Source organism: Trachypithecus francoisi, unplaced genomic scaffold (assembly GCF_009764315.1).
Source record: "Trachypithecus francoisi isolate TF-2019V2 unplaced genomic scaffold, Tfra_2.0 Lachesis_group7, whole genome shotgun sequence".
Lineage (NCBI taxonomy): Eukaryota > Metazoa > Chordata > Mammalia > Primates > Cercopithecidae > Trachypithecus > Trachypithecus francoisi.
Window position 1 is genome coordinate 99,188,733 of NW_022681472.1, and position 15,843 is coordinate 99,204,575.

At 51.2% G+C, this 15,843-nt stretch overlaps 1 protein-coding gene across 5 annotated transcripts in view; it reads left to right on the forward strand.

The window, feature by feature from the left end:
• Positions 1 to 5,883: 5,883 nt before the first annotated feature.
• Positions 5,884 to 15,843, forward strand: part of SPATC1 (spermatogenesis and centriole associated 1) — a 41,479-nt gene continuing 31,519 nt past the window's right edge. For 3 of the 5 annotated variants that reach the window (XR_004435437.1, XR_004435438.1, XR_004435439.1), the window contains exon 1: positions 6,739 to 7,185. Coding sequence is in view for 1 of the 5 variants with exons in the window: in XM_033203245.1 (XP_033059136.1) it covers positions 6,975 to 7,185 (211 nt within the window). In the remaining 4 variants the exon portion in view is untranslated. Of the gene's footprint in view, positions 7,186 to 9,462; positions 9,510 to 15,843 lie in introns of those variants that run through there. The other 2 variants (XM_033203245.1, XM_033203246.1) reach the window with 2 other exon arrangements.

Genomic DNA, 15,843 nt, shown 5'->3' on the forward strand with positions numbered 1-15,843 from the left:
TAAAAATTAGGACAGTTCTTTGAAAGAGGGTAGCTCCTCCTACTCCCTAGAAACTCTCGTAGCCTTTCCATGTCACTGAATATAAAATCCAAGACCCTCATCTCAGCCTACAGACCCCATCCCACGCTTCTCTGGCCCGGCCATCCCCTCCCTACAGTGGCTCATTCCCCTCCATCTCATTGGCCTCCTTGATGGTCTTCAAATACACACCAAGCCTGCCACCCACCGCAGGGCCTCTGCACTGGCTGTGCCCTCCGCCTGGAAGGCTTTGCTGCTTCTCATTCCCTGCTTGCTTTCAGGTCTGCTCCAAAGCAGCACCTTGTCAAGGAGGCCTCCCGACCACTCCGTATCAGACAACCCCCTCCACTCTTGCCCCCTGTCCCCTCCTCCACCTTCTGCACAGAGCACAGGCCACCACACTGACCATCTTCCAAGTGCCCACTGTCCTCTGGAATGTCAGCTCCAGAGCCTTTGCTGTGCTCCCCGCACTGGTAAGAGATGGTGCTCAACACCAACTGAAGAGTGGGGACCCTCATTCCGGCCTGTCAGATCCTAGGGCCCCCCTAACCCCAGTGCTCCTCAGTGCCCCGATCAACTTCCAGCTTGGCTGCCTTGGGCATTGCCTGGCAATATAAACAGAGCCAGAAAGAGAGCAATGGCTCCCACATGTCTGGCTGTTCCCCGCTGTGTCCTGTGGGACCCACGATGTGCCTGGCACCTACCAGGTTTTCAAGATCTATGGGTTGATGAGACAGTGTGTTGAGCTTTACTCTCCCAGCGCGTGTCTTCGCTGTCTTCCACACATCACCGCATATTACACTCACAATGACAGCAGGAGGAGGGAAGGTACCCCCACTTGACGGATGAAGAAACAGGCACAGAGAGGTTGGGGGCCTGCCCCAGGCCCACAGCAAGAAAGCTGGGAAGTGGTGCTTCTAGTTCCTCTGTGCTACAGCTGAAGGGTGGGCACCGTTCTGATGAGGACTGATGGAGACTTTGGGGGCCCTGAGGGGCAACACACAAGCTGAGGTCTGAAAGAAGAGTAGGAATTAACCAAAGTTTGGGGTGAGGGGGTAACATAGGTCTGAAGTTGGGACTCTGGAGTCTGCTATGGACTAAATGTTTGTGTCCCCCTTCAAAATGCATGTGTTAAAATCCTAATCCCCAATATGATGGTACTAGGAGGTGATTAGGTCATGAGGGTGTAGCCTCACAGAAAGATCACTGAGAGCTTGCTTCCTCTCTCTCTCTACTCCACCATGTGAGGACACGAGAACGCAGACATCTGCACACCAGGAAAGGGTCCTCACCAGACAACAGGTCTGCATGCACCTTGACCTTAGACTTCCCAGCCTCTAGAACCATGAAAAATCAACGTTTATTGTTTAAGCTGCCAAGTCCATGGTCATTTCTGGAGTCTGAGGGCCTGGAAGCCCAACCACACACCTCCAGCAGGCCTTGGTGTCCACCTGCTCTCCATTCCACCCTTCCTGGTCTTCAGCCCCCAGCCCAAATGCCACCCCCTGCTCTGCCCCACCAAACACTTGTTTGCTGCCCTCCAAACAATGCTGTGTAAACAGCAGAAAGGAACCAACAACACAGAGAAGTTAGCAAGGCTCCAAAGCGCCTGACAAAGCCCTCCCGGTCTCTGCCCCTGGCTTTTAGTCCCTGAGCCTTTCATGAGGGGCACCTGGGGTTGATGAGCAAGTTCATATTACCAAAAGTCTCTACTTCTAGCCAAGACCTCAGGAGCCTTTCCTCTGAGGCCACTCTTCCCAGCTCCTGGCTGGCAGGACCCCAGGTAGACAAGCAGCTATCCCTCCTCTCCTGGGGACTGTCTGCCTCCCCAGGGCCCTCCAGACTCATCGAAGGGATATTGGTTTCCTCAGAAACCCAAGGGCATGTCCTCAGACACTCAGAAGCCAGTTATTATACTGTCTGTTTCAACGGCTGGTCTACAGCAGCTTCTCCAGCTTCATGGTGCAGTTTGTTTAGAAGGAAGAAAAAGGTTGAATAAAAATGCATTCATATATTTATTGAGTACCTAACATGTGCCAGGGCCTGTGCTTTGAGCTCTGGGATGCAGAACAGAGTTTGCTGGGGCCCTTGTCCTCTCCTGAGACATCACTCTAAGTCCTTCCTCTGGGCAAAGCCTAGCTCCAGTGGGGTGTCAGAGAGACACACCCCTCACTCTTGGCAGCTGTGCAGAGAGAGGCTGAAGCAAAAGAGGTGAGACTAGAGGCGAGAAGAGCAAGTGCAAGACTAGGCTGCCTGCACCAAGTCCTGACCTTGACAGCTGGGAAAATGTTGAAAGATCCAGGGCCCATGGGAGAGCCCAGGCACTTGACATGGCCATGCCTCAGTGGCCCTGCCTGCTGGATGGGGTACTATCTGCCTCAGGGGCTTGTTAGGCCTGTCACAACAGTGCCTGGCATACAATAAGCACTCAATAATGTCGGCCATGGCCCTTTCCTCATCTGAAGTGTAGGAGAGCAATGGAGAGGAGTCACTGCAGACATCCCGGAGGGCACTGGCAGTCAAATGCCAACTGAATCTGTGGGAGCATGGACTGGACAGCTCCTCCCGGCAGCTCCTCGTCAGCAACAGGCAGACCTGGAGGTTCAAAATGGCCACAGCAGGCAGGATGGAAATGTTCACATGGCCAGTACTGCTCGGACATGTAGTGGATGGCTGCTTCCCAGGAGGCGCCTCTCAGCACACGCAGCACGGAGGCAGCACGTGAGGGCATGTCAGGGGGATGGAACAGAGGACTCCGGCTATAGGACCCCGTTCTTCGGCAATTTTATGCCTTGAAAAGACGGCTTCAGAAGGAAACTTGTTAAACACGAGAGAATCTCAAGCCAAGAAAGGAGCAAAGATCCCTGAAGGCCTTGCCAAGCTGAAATGCTGAGCGGAATCAAATGAAGCAAATTTGAATGGGGAAAGCTGTGCAAGCCAGTGACCCAAGACAGGAAGGAGGAGACCTGACTCAGCAAAAGCAAGTGGGACAACACTGGACGTTTGTTCACAATGAGCCCCTAACGGGTGGGCCGTGAGGAGTGCAAACCCCGAGTGCACCCCAGGAGGTTCCTGTCACTCCTGCGGGCCCAACCTCCCTGTGGCCAGGAACTAGGACTGTTCCCAAGTGACTCTGTCTAAGAGCTCAGCAGGGCAGGACTGAGAGCATCATAGAGAGGCCCAGTGTCTCTCACTCCCCAGACACTAGCCCCAGACATATCATCCAAATGGATGTGGATACATTTCTGGATGGACCTCACTCCCAAACCTGTGGTACTCTTTATACCAAGCTCAAACCCAATAGACTTGGATACCAAAGGACACTTTGTATATACAACATAACAAAAAGAAAACCAAAATTCGCATGAAGAGGAAATAAGAGTAAGGGGAGAAGAGGAAGCCTGGCGGAGGTTAATTCAAAGAAAGGAGCAGGAGGCTGCAGCCGAACATTCTGGGAGACCCTGGAGGTCTTTTGAGGGCCTCTACTGTGCACTGTGACTCCAAGGAGGGGTTGCAAGCAGCAGAGGCATGGTGGGCCACAGTCTTCCCTGGCACCAGGCTGCAAGAGGAGGAAGAGAACGGTGAAGGAGGAACCTGCCTACAGCTCTGCCTGCACTTCTCCGTACAACCAAACCACTGGGAAGGGCTGTGTGTGCCCTATCTCCACCTTACCCTCCCACTCACTTTTCAGACTTGTGAATCTGCACTTGGCCAAACCACTTCACCCAAGCAGCCCTTGATGCATCACCAATGACTTTCAAGTCCCTAAAGCTGATGCGCACTTTTTTTCAGTCTTTGTCTCATCTGAGCTCTCAGCCTCACTAGATACCACTGCTGCTTCACATAAACTTGAAATATCCTCTGCCTGTGGCCTCTGCAGCTCAGCCTTCTCCGGTTTTCCTGTCGCTGTGGGCACTTCTGCTCTGTCCTCTGCAGCTTTGTCCTGGCTCTGCTAGGCACTGTGGGCCGAAGGCTTATTCTCTCTCATTTGTTCCCAATTCCTGGGCAACTTCATCCACTCATACGGATCCAGTTGCCATCTAGGAGCTGATACCTCTAACGTGTATCTTTCCAGCCACACAGTAGGTTCTCCTCTGGGACCTGGAGCAGTAACCCCCTGCCTCCTGGCACATCTCCTTAACATCCTGATCTCAGCAGCACATCCAAACCTGACTCCGAATATTCACTCTAAACTTGGTTTTCCTTCCAGTTGGGCTGGTATAACCAGAGGCTCCACCACCCATGCCAGAAACTGCAAGGCCATCCTGCCCTCGTTCTCGCCTTCATCCTCACATCCGGGCCAACTCCAAGACCAGCCCATCCAGTACCACTAAACATTTCTCAGCTCTGCCCACTCTCTCCACCTCCACAGCACCACCTGTGAATCAGCCACCTCATTACTTGTTTGGATGACTGCAGTGCCCTCCTTACTGTGTGCCACTCAGTAGCTTCTTCCCTCCAATCTGTTCCCACATGCCTTTCCTTAAAGATCAATCAAGATCATAGCCGCAGGCCCTGTCCTGACCTGGGCCCTCCATCCCTCCCCAGCACATACACCCACCCCGCTCATTCTCTGCTCCACCACACTTTTGGTTTCTTTGGTGAAGCACACGCCCCAACTGGATCTGGTCCACCTGCTGTACCCTCTCCCAGCACCAGTGCCTCTCCCAGGCAGCATTTATCACAGGGTAAACTCAGCATTTATACATGATCATTCAATTCATAGCCACTCACCACTAGCTGCTAAAGTCGATAAGGTGGGGACAACGCCTGCTATGACTAGCACTGAACCCCCAATTCCTAACACAATGCCTGCCACAGTCAGTGACAACACTGGCATATACAAAGGGAAACAGAGATGGTGCATCAGTCAGAGTTCTGTTATATTAGGAGATTTATTTTAAGGGCTTGGTCGCATAATTGTGGGGGCTGGCAAGTCCAAAATCTGTAAGGCAGGCTGGAAACTCAGGCAGGATTTCTATGCTACAATCTTCAGACAGAATTCCTTCTTTTCCAGAAAACTTCAGGTTTTTTTCACTCTTAAGTTCTTCTGCCAGGCACAGTAGCTCACACCTGTAATTCCAGCACTTTGGGAGACTGAGGCAGGAGGATTGCTTAAGCCCAAGAGTTTGAGGCCTGCCTGGGCAATGTGGTAAGACCCCATCTCTAAAAAAAAAAATGTTTTAAATAAAAATTAGCTGAGTGTGGTTGCACACACCTGTAGTCTCAGCTACTTGGGAGGCTGAGGCAGGAGGATCGCTTGATCATGGGAGGTCGAGGCTGCAGTGAGCTATGATGGTGACACTGCATTGCAGCCTAGGCAACAGACGGAGACCTTGCCTCAAAAAAAAAATCAATAAGTAAAGAAATAAATAAACAAATTTCAAAATTAAAAAAATAAATTTTTAAAAAGTGATTCAACTGAATGGATGAGGCCCAGCCAAATGACTGAAGGTAATCTCCTTTGCTTAAAGTCAACATAATAGCTTCACAGCAATGTCTAGGTATATGATAGCTTCACAGCAATGTCTAGGCTAGATTTTGACCAAACACCTGGACACTATAGCCTAGCAAAATTGACACATAAAATGTAACCATCACAGACTGCATCAACCCAAGAGGCCAACAGTGAAATAAGACCATGATACGCTAATTTTCACATGTTGAAGGAAAACCCAACAGATACACTCTATAAAGTTAGAGGGATGACTGAAGAGACCTCAACTCTGGTTCTTGGGGACTCTGGTCCCTGGGGCCAGAGTGACTGAGCCAGGATTACAGTCTGAAGCATTAGAGGAAGGGTAGGGGTAGGCCCCCCATTGTGAGGTCCAGGTAGAATGCTCAACTCAGACTGATCCCAGCCCTGGCTGACCTTCTTTCCCCTCCTCATTCCCACATTCTACTAGGAGTCTGCCCTCTGGCCTGTGCCTGGACTTTGCTATCCTCTCCCTGCCCTAAAAAGAGGTTTGAGGTAGAACAGCCACGGAGCCAGTGGAGGCCACTAGGACACGGCCTCACTCAGTACTCAAGGTCAGGACCATAGAGTTATCTGTAGATAGCTCTAAGAGAAGGGTGGCATCATGAGGACTGAGTCCTGAGTTCTTAGAGCCAAGTGAGGGATACAGTCTTGGGCTCTTGAAGGACTAAAGTCAGGAAAATTCAAGGAGCTGAGGAATAGAGATCCAAGTACAGAGAAGGCACCGATGGGAGATTTCGAATAGAGAACCCTGAGTCACCAGAAATGGAAACTCCAAGTTGTAGAGAGCTCCTGGACCAGCAGTAAGATAGAGACTCTGAGCACCTGGGTCAGAAGAAATCATGGGCGAGTGTCCAGGCCTTCAAGACACAGCATCCCAGGAGAAGGCTGAGAGGTCAAACCCAGGCATGTTCAAGATCACAAGGAAGGGGCATTCTGGCCAGGAAGGTGGAGTGGTGGGTTTTCGTTCAACAAATATTTACTGGTTACCTACAAACATTGTGCCAAGCCCTTTGCTGGACACTGGGGTTTCCAGGAACATGTTAAAATCCCTGACCTCACTGTAAAGCCAGTGGACAGCGTTAAGGAGCTAGCATGGAACTGGAACCGGGGGAAGTGCTATGACGCAGGACACATCTGCTGGGGAAACCCAGCGGGCAGCAATTAACTTGTGGTGGGGGAGAGGAAGTTTCACAGAAGAGGCACCGTGAGGGTGAAGTTGGCCAGACAGAGAAAGGGTCAGGACATTCCAGGCCAAGGCAAGGCCTGTGCACAGGCCTGGTGGCATGGAGAGCTGAGTGTGTTAGAGCAGAGAGGGCAAGGAGGAGGGCACAGCCTCTGACCTCACAATACCCAGGGCCCGCTGGGCCAGACCTGCAGACTCTGCACCTTCCTTCAGCCCGGGCAAGGCCCGGGGCCCTGGGCAGCCTCCAGGTGCAGTACCCTCCCGTAGGCCACACCCTTCCCACTGCCCCAGGGCATGTCTCTACTCACCAATTATGAGGGGCTTCGGCATCAGATAGAGAGGCTGGTGCGGGAAAATGAGGAACTGAAGAAGCTGGTGCGGCTCATTCGGGAGAATCACGAGCTCAAGTCAGCGATCAAGACTCAGGCAGGCGGGCTCGGCATCAGCGGGTTCACAACTGGGCTTGGTGAGGCAACAGCAGGTCTTCCCTCACGCCAGAGCAATGGTAAGAGGCCTTGGTCCCGTGAGAGTGGGGAGGGAAGGGCGTACTGCACCAGAGAGGACAGATCGGTGTGCTGAGGTCTCAGGAGGTCGTGCAGGGAATACCCTCCTCCTTGCTCCTCTGCAGTGTGGCAATGAACCCTGACGCCGCTGCTCTAGAACGGTCACTAGTGGCTTCCGAGGTGCTGCATCCTTCACCTTCGCATGGCATCTGAGATCGATAGCCCTCCTCCATGCCCCTCTTTCTGAGTTCCCAAGCCATCTTGTCCACACCCCTGGCTCATCTTAATGGAGGCTGCTCCCAGGCTGTGGGTCCAGGACCTGTCCCTCCACCCTCAGCCAGCCTACCCACAGCACAGCTTCACACTCCACTAGAAGTCAAGATCCCCTACAGATCCTGCAGGCTCAGTGAGTCACTGGAACTTGACTCACTCCAAACTAGACATGCTGGTTAACTTGGGTGTTTCCAGCAGGTAAAGCCCTTCAGGCTTGTGCTCACTCCCCTCCTGTCTTAATTCCCTGCTCCCTACCCACTGAGTTCCCTGCCATACAACCTGAATGTGGCATAGGACTGGTCTTCAGTTCCCCCATGCTGATCATGAGCACACAGACACCTCTAGTTTTAAATGTTATACCTCTAATGACACAGAGACAACAGACAGGGTAAAAAAAAAATACACATGGGGCCAGGTGCGGTGGCTCACGCCTATAATCCCAGCACTTTGGGAAGCCGAGGCAAGCAGATCACCTGAGGTCAGGAGTTTGAGATCAACCTGGCCAACATGGCGAAACCCTGTCTCTACTAAAAACACAAAAATTTTCTGGACCTGGTGGTTCGTGCTTATAATCTCAGCTACTCAGGAGGTTGAGGCAGGAGAATCACTTGAACCTGAGAGATGGAGCTTGCAGTGAGCCAAGATCACACCACTGCACTCCAGCCTGGTTGACAGGGCGAGACTCCATCTCAAAAACTAACAATAGGCTGAATGCAGTGGCTCACTCAGGAATCCCAGCACTTTGGGAGGCCAAGGTGGGTGGATCACCTGAGGTCAGGAGTTTGAGACCAGCCTGGCCAATATAGTGAAATCCCATCTCTACTAAAAAATACAAAAAGTTAGCCAGGTGTGGTGGCATGCCTGTGGTCCCAGCTACTTGGGAGGCTGAGACAAGAGAATCCCTTGAACCGGGAGGTAGAGGTTGCAGTGAGCCGAGGTGGTGCCATTGCACTACAGCCTGGGCCAAAAGAGTGAAACTTCAAAAGAAAGAAGAAGAAAAGAAAGAAAGAAAGAAAAAAAAAAAAGAAAGAAGGAAGGAAAGAAGGAAGGAAGGAGAGGAGAAGAAGAAGACGAGGAAGGGGAAAAGGGGAAGAAGAAGAATAAGGAGAAGAAGGAGGAGGAGGAGGAGGAGAAGGAGGAGGAAGAAAGAAGAAGAAGAAAGAAAGAAAGAAAAAAAAAAAAGAAAGAAGGAAGGAAAGAAGGAAGGAAGGAGAGGAGAAGAAGAAGACGAGGAAGGGGAAAAGGGGAAGAAGAAGAAGAAGGAAAGAAAGAAGGAAGGAAGGAAAGAAGGAAGGAAAGAAGGAAGGAAAGAAGGAAGGAAGGAAGGAAGGAAGGAAGGAAGGAAGGAAGGAAGGAAGGAAGGAAGGAAAGAAAGAAAATTTTCCTGTTTAAGAAGCTAGACTCTGGTTTCGTACTCCCAGGCTAACCAAGCAAGCCCTCTCCTCCCAGCTTTCATTCTTAAGGGAATCCTTGGACCACTTCAGATCTTCCACCTCCCCAAGGTCAAGTTTTGAGGGTGAGGAAAGGCTTCCTGGAGGAGGTGAGCCCAGCCAACTGGTTGTGAAGGGGAAAGGAGCATGCCACAATAGAAGTTACTCGTACAAACGCCTGGCCCTAGGGATTGCAGGAATGAGAAACAGATGTGCAGTTAAAGCCCCGGCCCGTGTGTGTGTGTAATGTGGGTATATGTGTGTGAATGTGGTATGAGAGTATGTGTGGTACACACTTATGTACCACACATACTCTGTAGTGTAAGTATGGAGTGTGTGGTGTGGGTGTGTGAATGAGTGTGTATGAATGTGTATAGGAGAATGTGCATGATGCTGACTCTGGACATACTGCCTAGGAGTTAGCCTTGCTCACAAGGAGCAGTGCTGTAAAAAGAAAATTAAATGTAATTTTTAAATATTTAATTTTTTTTTTTTTTTGAGACAGAGTCTTGCTCTGTCACCCAGGCTGGAGTGCAGTGGCACAATCTCAGCTCACCACAATCTCTGCCTCCTGGGTTAAAACGATTCTCCTGCCTCAGCCTCCTGAGTAGCTGGGATTACAGGTACGTGCCAGTACACCTGGCTAATTTTTTTTTTTTCCTGCTGTTTTTTTTAGTAGAGATGGAGTTTCACCATGTTGGCCACGCTGGTCTCAAACTTCTGACCTCAGGTAATCTGCCCACCTCGGCCTCCCAAAGTGCTGAGATTACAGACGTGAGCCACCACACCCAGCACAGGGAGCAGTACTGTAAAAAGAAAATTAAATGTAATTTCCAAATATTTTAAATTTTTTAAAAATAAAACATATAAAATAAAAATGAAAAGAAAGAAAATGTGGGCTGGGCGCAGTGGCTCACACCTGTAATGCCAGCACTTTGGGAGGCTAAGATGGGTGGATCACCTGAGGTCAGGAGTTCAAGACCAGCCTGGCCAACATGGCAAAACCCCATCTCTACTAAAAATACAAAAATCAGCCAGGTGTGTTGGCACACGCCTGTAATTCCATCTACTCGGGAGGCTGAGGCAGGAGAATGGCTTGAGCTCGCAAGGCAGAGGTTGCAGTGAGCCAAGATTATGCCACTGCACTCCAGCCTGGGCAATTAAGATTCTGTCTCAAAAAAAAAAGAAAAAAAAGAAAAAAGAAACAAGGGGCGGGGCGCAGTGGCTCACGCCTGTAATTCCGGCACTTTGGGAGGCCGAGGTGGGGGGCTCACGAGGTCAGGAGATCGAGACCATCCTAGCTTACACGGTGAAACTCCGTCTCTACTAAAAATACAAAAACAAAATTAGTGGGGTGTGGTGGGGATGCCTGTAGTCCTAGCTACTCGGGAGGCTGAGGTGGGAGAATGGCAAGAATGGCGTGAACCCGGGAGGCAGAGCTTGCAGTGAGCAGAGATCACGCCGCTGCACTCCAGCCTTGGCTGGAGACTTTTGAGGCTCTGTCTGAAAAAAAAAGAAAGAAAGAAAGAAAGAAAGAGAGAAAGAAAGAAGAAAGAGAAGAAAGAAAGAAAGAAAGAAAGAGAAAGAAAGAGAGAAAGAAAGAAAAGAAATTAGCTGGACATGTTGGCAGGTGCCTATAATCCCAGCTACTTGGGAGGCTGAGGCAGGAGAATCGCTTGTACCTGGGAGGTGGAGGTTGCAGTGAGCCTAAATTGCGCCATTGCACTCCAGCCTGTGCAACAAGAGCAAGACTTCGTCTAAAAAAAAGTGCATGTGTGTGTGAGAGGATATGGTGTGTCTGCTTTGACAGTGTGTGATTTGTGAATGAATGTGTGCATATGGCTGTGTGTGTGAATGTATGTAAGAGTGTATGTGGTATGTATGTGTTATGTGGGTGTTTGAGTGTAGTTTGGTGTGTGTCTGATTATGTGAGTATATATGGTGTGTGTGTGTGGTGTGTTCCTGTGCGACAGGGGCCAGGGAGAGGTGAACGATGCAGCCAGAGGGGTCAGATCACCAAGGACAGCAAATGATATGCTGAGGAGCTTGGACTTGCTCCTAAAGGCACTAAGAAGACACTGGTGGTTTCTTTTTTCTTTTCTTTTCTTTTCTTTTTTTTTTTTTTGAGACAGAGTTTCGGAGTTTCACTCTTGTTGCCCAGGCTGGAGTGCAATGGCGCCATCTTGGCTCACTGCAACCTCCGCCTCCCTAGTTCAAGCGATTCTCCTGCCTCAGCCTCCTGAGTAGCTGGGACTACAGGCATGCACCACCATGCCTGGCTAATTTTGTATTTTTTTATTAGAGATGAGGTTTCTCCATGTTGGTCAGGCTGGCCTCAAACTCCTGACTTCAGGTGACCTGCCCGCCTTGGCCTCCCAAAGTGCTGGGATTACAGGCATGAGCCACCAGGCCCAACCGAAACTGGTGGTTTCTAACAGAGAATAATCATGTTTGTGCTTCAGAAATGTTATCCCAGATGCTACGGGGAAAATGGATTGGAGGGAGAGTAGACTGAGACAGGGAGATGGATTAGACTGAGGCTGTTGCAGTCATCCAGGTGTGAGATGATAGCATGAGCTACAGGTAGAGAGAACTCCATTCACATTATTTAATAAGAAAATGGAAACCCTAACTGCATGGATGTGAGGGATGACAAAGAGAGCATCAGAATGTATCTGTTGTCCTCGCCAAGGCAGGTCTCTATAGTTGCCTTGGAGAATCTTTCTCTGGCCACTTCCTCACCCTGCCTGTTGTCCTTGGCCATTCCCTGTGACTGGCCTCCTTCATAGAGTCGGGTTCTTATTCTTGATTTGCCTTCATGAACTCGGCCTTCAATTTCTCTTTCTGAGTCTACCCTTCCCCCTTATGCTCTTTGCACAGCCCTACCTCTGAAATCCTCCTGGTCCAGAGACCTAGCCCAACCCCATTTAGGAGGAGCACAGGAGGAAACAGCTTGGGATGAACAGGGCTTGGTCTGGTGGGCTGTGGGTGTTTACAAGCATGTGCACCAGGCTCCTCTCAATGCAGGACAGAGCTCAGATGGGAAGCAAAGAGGTGCAGAAGGGCAGGGCCAGGGGACCAGCTCTCTCCAGTCTACCACATCCTGGCACAAAACTCCAGAGAGTACAAGAATTTCAAATTCAAATCTGACCTTCCAGGTTGTTACAAAGGTTTATTTGTCAGGTTAAGAAAACAGAAAGTAGTTTAGCAGTTAGCCTGAGTTGGCCGGGCACGGTGGCTCACACCTGTAATCCCAGCACTTTGGGAGGCTGAGGCGGGCGGATCACGAGGTCGGGAGATTGAGATCATCCTGGCTAACATGGTGAAACCCTGTCTCTACTAAAAATGCAAAAAATTAGCTGGGCGTGGTGGCAGTGCCTGTAGTCCCAGCTACTTGGGAGGCTGAGGCAGGAGAATGGCATAAACCCGGGAGGCGGAGCTTGCAGTGAGCTGAGATCGTGCTACTGCACTCCAGCCTGGGCGACAGAGCAAGACTCCGTCTCAAAAGAAAAAAAAAAAAAAACAGCCTGAGTGGTAACTTTTAACTACTCTGACATTTGGTAAATGGGCTTTCACTTATGCTCTTGACATAAATGCTCTTGACCACAGCCCTGCAAATGTTAGAGGTGAGCCTGGGAAAGGCAGTTTTGGAGGAATAAAATGAGTTGCATTTTGGACAAAATGATTTTAAGATGTCCACACAACATCCACGTGGAGTGGCCAGAAGCAGTAGCACTATGAGCCTGAAGTTTGGAGAAGTCAGGTCTAGAGAGAAAAGGTTCAAGAGTTACTGATAATTCAAGATGAGGTAGGGGGTGAGGCCATTTGGGAAGAGCATGCACAGTAAGAGGCTGAAGGACAGATCCTAACTGAGGACAGGTAGAGGAGCTGGCAAAGGAGCATGCAGAGAGGCAAGGGAAACTTCAAAAGCAGAATGTCACAAGAGCCAAGAGACAGCTTCAAAGGGGACAGTTTCAGCAAGGTAAAGGACAGTATCAGCAAGAGGTCAAGCAATAAAAGTACTAAAAATATCCATAGCATTTAGTGGACAATTCATGACACTGGCATTCATGACCTTGGTTAGAGTGATTTCAACCATCATAGGTGGAATGACCGACCAGGGTGAGGTGAAAAGTCAGCGAGAAAATGGAGAGAAAAGATGATGGAGATACTCAATTCAAGAAGTTTGGCCTTGGGGTGAGGGGAGTGGACAGGGAGAGAGCAGTAGCTGGGAGGGCATGGGGTCCAGAACTTCTTTTCAAGGTGGCAGAGACCTGAGTTTGTTTATATGTGGAAGGAAGAGGCCAGGAGAGACTGTTGGAAAATACGCAAGACAAAAGGGATACATTATGGGGTGGGGGGTGCCCTTGACTGATGGAAGAGAGTCTCTTCCACTGTCCTGGAAGGGAAGGAGGAAGGAGAGCATGAGTGTGCATGCCAGGTGGTGGGAAGCTGAAGGAACTCCAGACCTATGGCTTCAATTTTCTCTGTTCAAATGTTCTTCTCTGAGAGCAAGGATGGAGCGGGGAAGGTCTGAAATAGACTAAAAATGGGGGGCCAGGCACGGTGGCTCACGTCTGTAGTCCCAACACTTTGGGAGGCCGAGCCGGGCGGATCACCTGAGGTCAGGAGTTCAAGACCATCGTGGCTAACATAGTGAAATCCCGTCTCTACTAAAAATACAAAAAAAAAAAAAGAAAACAAAAATTAGCTGGGCGTGGTGGCAGGTGCCTGTGGTCCAGGCTACTCAGGAGGCTGAGACAGGAGAATGGCATGAACCCGGGAGGCAGAGCTTGCAGTGAGCCGAGATCGTGCCACTGCACTCCAGCCTGGGCGACAAAGCGAGACTCTGTCTCAAAAAAAGAAAAAGAAAAAAAAAAAAAAAGGAGAGGGAAGGAACTGAGAGAACTTGGAGGGTCTGTCTGGATGTATAGTGGGCTGAATGGCGCAGCCATCTATGGGATTTGCAAATGCAGCAGCCATCAATCTCCTGCCTTCTCCAGCAGCATTTGGCAGCCTGAGGGCAGGCATGGGGGAGGCAACCAGGCAGTGCTGAGGATGGCTCAGCAAGAGTTCAGGGACATCAAAGCTGCTCTGGCTGAGAGGGCAGCCAAAACCAAGAGTGCTATCAGATGGAGAGAAAATAAAGAGGCCTTTGAGTAGAGATCTGGAGCGGCTCAGAGACCAGGTGGCCAGGAGCAATCTCTGACAAAGACAGAAGGTACAACTGTGTGGTCAGAGTGGGTAATCTGAAGAGGCAGGAAATCAGAAAAGGTTGGCTGTTGGCCAAATTAACTTCATCAGGACAAAACAGGCACCAAGAGCTTCAGACTTGGCTCCGTGCATAGGGCAGGTGGGAGATGCAGCCAGGACAGCATTCAGACTGCAGGGCCTCCTGCTCCTGAGGGCTCAGGGACTTGCAGGGAGATAGGGCTGTTGGAGTAGCTGGGGAGACAAGAAATGAGGGCCAAGATGGGGGCCCAAAATACTAAAACAGTAACTGCACTGAAAACTGGCTTGTGCCCGCACTGCTCAGACCTGGCTCCTCCACACAGAGGTCAGGTGACAGGTGGGACAGCCGTCAGCATGGGACAGGCAGTCAAGAAAGGAGGACTGAGGGCCTGCTCTAGCCACCGGCATCCTCCTCATCCCAGCCCTCACCATCCCTCCCTCACCTGAGCCCATATACCTACCTGAGGACCCTCTCCCCTTAGGGCCACCTCGTTCTGCTCTCCCACTGCCTCCCCCACGGGCTGCAGCAGGTTTCCTCCGGCAGGGGGCAGCCTTCCCTTAGTTCCAGAGGGCCTCCCAGCACTAACACCCGCCCTCAAGCCACAGCTTCCCCCACACCAGAACCTGCCTTGATTTCAGGACCTGCAAGCCCCACAGATGCGTCCAGCCCCTCAGGACCCGTCAATTCCCCACAAGACTCTACCCCACAAGAAACACGTTCCCACTCAAGATCTGTCCCTCCCTACTCAGGACACAGCCTTCCCCTCTCAGGACCCTCCCCGCTCAGGACCCACTTCCCTCAGGATCATCTACCCTCAGGACGCTGTTCCCTCAGGACACTCTTCCCTGAGGACCCTCTTTGCTGAAGAACCTCTTGCCTCAGTACCCTCTTCCCTTGGAATCTTCTCCCCTCAGGACCTTCCCCCTCAGGACTCTCTCCCCTCAGAACCCTTTCCCCTGAGGACTACCTTCCCTCAGGACACTCTTCCCTGATAACCCTCTCCTCTCAGTACCCTCTCCCCTCAGAATGCTCTTCCCTCAGGACCACCTTCCTGCAGGACACTCTTCCCTCAGGACTCTCTTCTCTGAGGAACCCCTCACATCAGGACCCTCTCCCCTCAGGACCCTCTCCCCTCACACCCCTCTTCCCTCAGGATCCTCTCCCCTCAGGAGACCCTCCCCTCAGGACCCTCTCCCTTCAGGACCCTCTCCATCCAGGACTCCCTCCCCTCAGGACCCTCTCCCCTCAGGACCCTCTCCCCTCAGAACCCTCTTCCCTCAGGATCCTCTCCCCTCAGGAGACCCTCCCCTCAGGACCCTCTCCCTTCAGGACCCTCTCCATCCAGGACTCCCTCCCCTCAGGACCCTCTCCCCTCAGGACCCTCTCCCCTCAGAACCCTCTTCCTTCAGGACCCTCTTCCCTGAGTATACTCTCCCTTCAGGACCCTCCCACCTCAGGTCTCTCTCCCCTTAAGGACCTTTTCTCCTCAGGACCTATCATCTACCCTCAGAACCCTCTTCCCTCAGGACTCTCTTCCCTCAGGACCCTCTTTCTAAGGAACCTCTTCCATGAGGACCATTTCCCCTCAGGACCCTCCCGCCTCAGGTCCATCTTCCCTAAGGACCCTCTCCCCTCAGGACCTTCCCTCTTAGGACCCTCTCCCCTCAGAACGCTCTTCCCTCAGGATCGCCCTCCCTCAGGACTCTCTCCCCTCAGGACCCTCT